At 46.0% G+C, this 3,856-nt stretch overlaps 1 protein-coding gene across 1 annotated transcript; it reads right to left on the minus strand.

The window, feature by feature from the left end:
* Window positions 1-773: 773 nt before the first annotated feature.
* LOC133642332 (uncharacterized) lies at window positions 774-3,225 on the minus strand. The gene is made up of 2 exons (XM_062036458.1): window positions 2,678-3,225; window positions 774-2,596 (listed from the first exon to the last, which is right to left on the minus strand). The coding sequence occupies exon 2, from the start codon at window positions 1,690-1,692 to the stop codon at window positions 886-888; it is 807 nt and encodes a 268-aa protein (XP_061892442.1). The 5' UTR covers window positions 1,693-2,596; window positions 2,678-3,225; the 3' UTR covers window positions 774-885.
* Between the last annotated feature and the right edge of the window lie 631 nt (window positions 3,226-3,856).

Here is a 3,856-nt window from a genome sequence, read left to right on the forward strand (position 1 = left end):
GCCATCCTGGCAGAAGCGGGTATCGAACCTGGAACCCTCAAGTTGCTGGCACGGCCACTCTACCAACCGAGCTATACCGGTCCATCCATCCTATCCATTTTCTACCAGGTGCTGTAGCCTATCTCAGCCGCATTCAATTATGTAAAGTAAATAATGTATTTTATAATGTTTTATTATTGTTATAATTACGCAAAATTGTGTAAGTTACATGTAAATACCTGAAGGTTGTTCGGTGTTTTGTTAAAAAGTACCCATGCACACACTAGGTGTGGCGAAATGATTCTCTGCATTTGACCCATCACCCTTGATCGCCCCCTGGGAGGTGAGGGGAGCAGTAAGCAGCAGCGGTGGCCACGCCCGGGAATCATTTTTGGTGATTTAACCCCCCAATTCCAACCCTTGATGCTGAGTGTCAATGTGGAACCATTGTCTCGTTGTCCCCCCTACCGCAATAATTGCTGTGACACCTGTCTCTATATATGCGTTGGACACGCCTTCCTACTTCCCTTTCGTCCAGCATAACGGGAGAGGTAAAAAGTGCATTTGACTCATTAAGAACTTAAGTTCACTTTCTTGTTCTGTATTATATTTGTGTAGGGGCTTGACGATGGCAGAACAATTTTGACAACGTCTGTAATCTCTGTATTGTCTAGTAAAGTGCATCTGAGCAGCAACCCATGGTGTCGGTCCTGTTCCATAAAATCCACGCCAACGCAGAGGAAAAGACCACCGGTTACATCAAGATACTTGCTGACTAGCACTTGTTCCAAATAAAGAGTTTATTATATTTAAGTATATCATATATACGTACATATACTAAGCAAACATATTCATGAGTTGAACTTTTACTATATACATAAAAGACCGATTCCTCCCAAATATTGTTCACAAATCTGTCGAAATCTGTGTTAGTGAGCATTTCTTCTTCCGTCCATCCATCTTCTTCCGCTTATCCGAGGTCGGGTCGCGGGGGCAGCAGCCTAAGCAGGGAAGCCTAGACTTTCTTCTCCCCATCCACTTCGTCCAGCTCTTCCTGGGGGATCCCGAGGCGTTCCCAGGCCAGACATAGTCTTCCCAACGTGTCCTGGGTCTTCCCCGTGGCCTCCTACCGGTCGGACGTGCCCTAAACACCTCCTTAGGGAGGCGTTCGGGTGGCATCCTGACCATCTGGCTCCTCTCCATGTGGAGGAGCAGCGGCTTTACTTTGAGCTCCTTCCGGATGACAGAGCTTCTCACCCTATCTCTAAGGGAGAGCCCCGCCACCCGGCGGAGGAAACTCATTTCGGCTGCTTGTACCCGTGATCTTGTCCTTTCGGTCATAACCCAAAGCTCATGACCATAGGTGAGGATGGGAACGTAGATCGACCGGTAAATTGAGAGCTTTGCCTTCCGGCTCAGCTCCTTCTTCACCACGACGGATCGATACAGCGTCCGCATTACTGAAGACGCCGCACCGATCCGCCTGTCGATCTCACGATCCACTCTTCCCCCACTCCTGAACAAGACTCCGAGGTACTTGAACTCCTCCACTTGGGGCAGGGTCTCTTCCCCAACCCGGAGATGGCACTCCACCCTTTTCCAGGCGAGAACCATGGACTCGGACTTGGAGGCAGTGATTCTCATCCCAGTCGCTTCACACTCGGCTGCGAACCGATCCAGTGAGAGCTGAAGATCCTGGCCAGATAAATCCATCAGGACCACATCATCTGCAAAAAGCAGAGACCTAACCGGATCCCCTCAAAGCCTTGACTGCGCCTAGAAATTCTGTCCGTAAATGTTACGAACAGAATCTGTGACAAAGGGCAGCCTTGGCGGAGTCCAACCCTCACTGGAAACGTGTCAGTAAGTCGGACACGTTTCCAGTGAGCATTTCTTCTTTGCCAAGATAATCCATCCCACCTCAAAGGTGTGGCATATCAAGATGCTGATTAAACAACCTTAGGCTGCCCACAATAAAAGGCCACTCTGAAATGTGCAGTTTTGCTTTGTTGGGGGTCAGAAGAGCAGTCAGTATCTGGTGTGACCACCAACACATCTCCTTCACGTAGAGTTGATCAGGTTGTTGATTGTGTTCTGTGGAATGTTGGTCCACTCCTCTTCAATGGCTGTGCCAAGTTTCTGGATATTGGCAGGAAGTGGAACGCCGATCCACATCATCCCAAACATGTTCAATGGGGTGACATGTCGGGTGAGGATGCTGTCCATGCAAAAACTGGGATGTTTTCAGCTTCCGGGAATTGTGTACAGATCCTTGCAACATGGGGCCGTGCATTGTCATGTTGCAACATGAGGGGATGGTCTCGGGTGAATGGCACAACAATGGGCCTCAGGATCGATACAGGGCATTCAAAATGCCGTAAAATGCACTTGCGTTCATTGTCCATAACATACGCCTGCCCATACCATAACTCCACCCCCACCATGGGCCACTCCATTCGCAATGTTGACATCATCTCTCCCACACACGCTGTCTGCCATCTGCCCCGAACAGTGAAAACTGGGCTTCATCCGTGAAGAGACGTGCCAGACGCCATCGAACGTGAGCGTCTGTCAATTCAAGTCGGTTACGACGACGAACTGCAGTCAGATGGAGACCCTGATGAGGACGACGAGCATGCAGGTGAGCTTCCCTGAGAACGTTTCTCCGTTTGTGCAGACATTCTTTGGTTATGCAAACCAATCGTTGCAGCAGCTGTCCGGGTGGCTGGTCTCAGACAATCATGGAGATGCATCTGCTGGATGTTGAGGTCCCGGGCTGGTGTGGTCCCACGTGGTCTGCGGTTGTGAGGCCGGTTGGATGTCCTGCCAAATTCTCTGAAACGCCTTTGGAGACGGCTTATGGCAGAGAAATAAACATTCAATTCATGGGCAACAGCTCTGGTGGACATTCCAACTCAGTGTTTCCCACACATTCATTTATTTGTGGCGGCCCGCCACGAAATAATTACGTCCGCCACAAATAAAAAAAATAAAAATAAAAATAAAAATATATATATATATTTTTTTGTCCTGTCCAGCTTCTCAGGCAAATCATATAGTTGATGTAGATGCCCATATAGGCTGTTCAGATTTACTTTACAAAAGAGAAGTGTAGGATACTTCTCTTGTTGCCTTATTTGTATTTGACCACTACTGTTTTCTGTTTATTTGTTACTGACTGTGGCAGGACACCTCTGCCTCTGTTTCACTTTATGTTGCTGGTAAATAATATGGTTGTAGTAGTAGGCTAAAGTTAAATTATTTAGTATGCACTAATTAAAGGGGCAGAGCTTTAAGAGACATTTTAGCTTTTATATTTTATAAGATATATTTTTTGTAAGAACCACAATTAATAAATATATTTCAGTGAATAACTTATTGTTCAAATCTGTATATAAATATGTACATAAAGTGTTGTAATTATATTGTAAAATGGATGGATGGATGGATGGATGGATGGACGTTTAAAACAAAACTGTTATTATTAATCAGTAAGTATACATTTTTGGAGCCTTTTTAGAGAAAATCATATCATTGTAGTAAATTATGCAAATTACTCGATGATGTCGTGGTGACCACGCCCCCACCGCCACAGGTATCTTGGCAGTTTATGGGAAACACTGCAACTACACGCTCCCTCAAAACTTGCGACATCGGTGGCATTGTGCTCACTAACACAGATTTAGACAGATTTGTGAGCAATATTTGAGAGGAATATGTCTTTTGTGTATATCAGGGGTGTCCAAAATGCGGCCCGGGGGCCATTTGCAGCCCACAGGTAATTTTTTAACGGCCCCACGGCACATTCTAAAAATACGAAGAAAAAAAAATAAAAAACATAAAAAGTGGTATAAAAGAGCAAACAGGTGAAATGTAA

The sequence above is a fragment of the Entelurus aequoreus genome, linkage group LG25 (genome assembly GCF_033978785.1).
Source record: "Entelurus aequoreus isolate RoL-2023_Sb linkage group LG25, RoL_Eaeq_v1.1, whole genome shotgun sequence".
NCBI classification, from domain to species: domain Eukaryota; kingdom Metazoa; phylum Chordata; class Actinopteri; order Syngnathiformes; family Syngnathidae; genus Entelurus; species Entelurus aequoreus.

What these genes read in the sequence shown, in the direction of transcription:
- LOC133642332 (XM_062036458.1), bottom strand. Translation starts at nt 1,692, where the DNA reads ATGGATTTATCTGGCCAGGATCTTCAGCTCTCACTGGATCGGTTCGCA.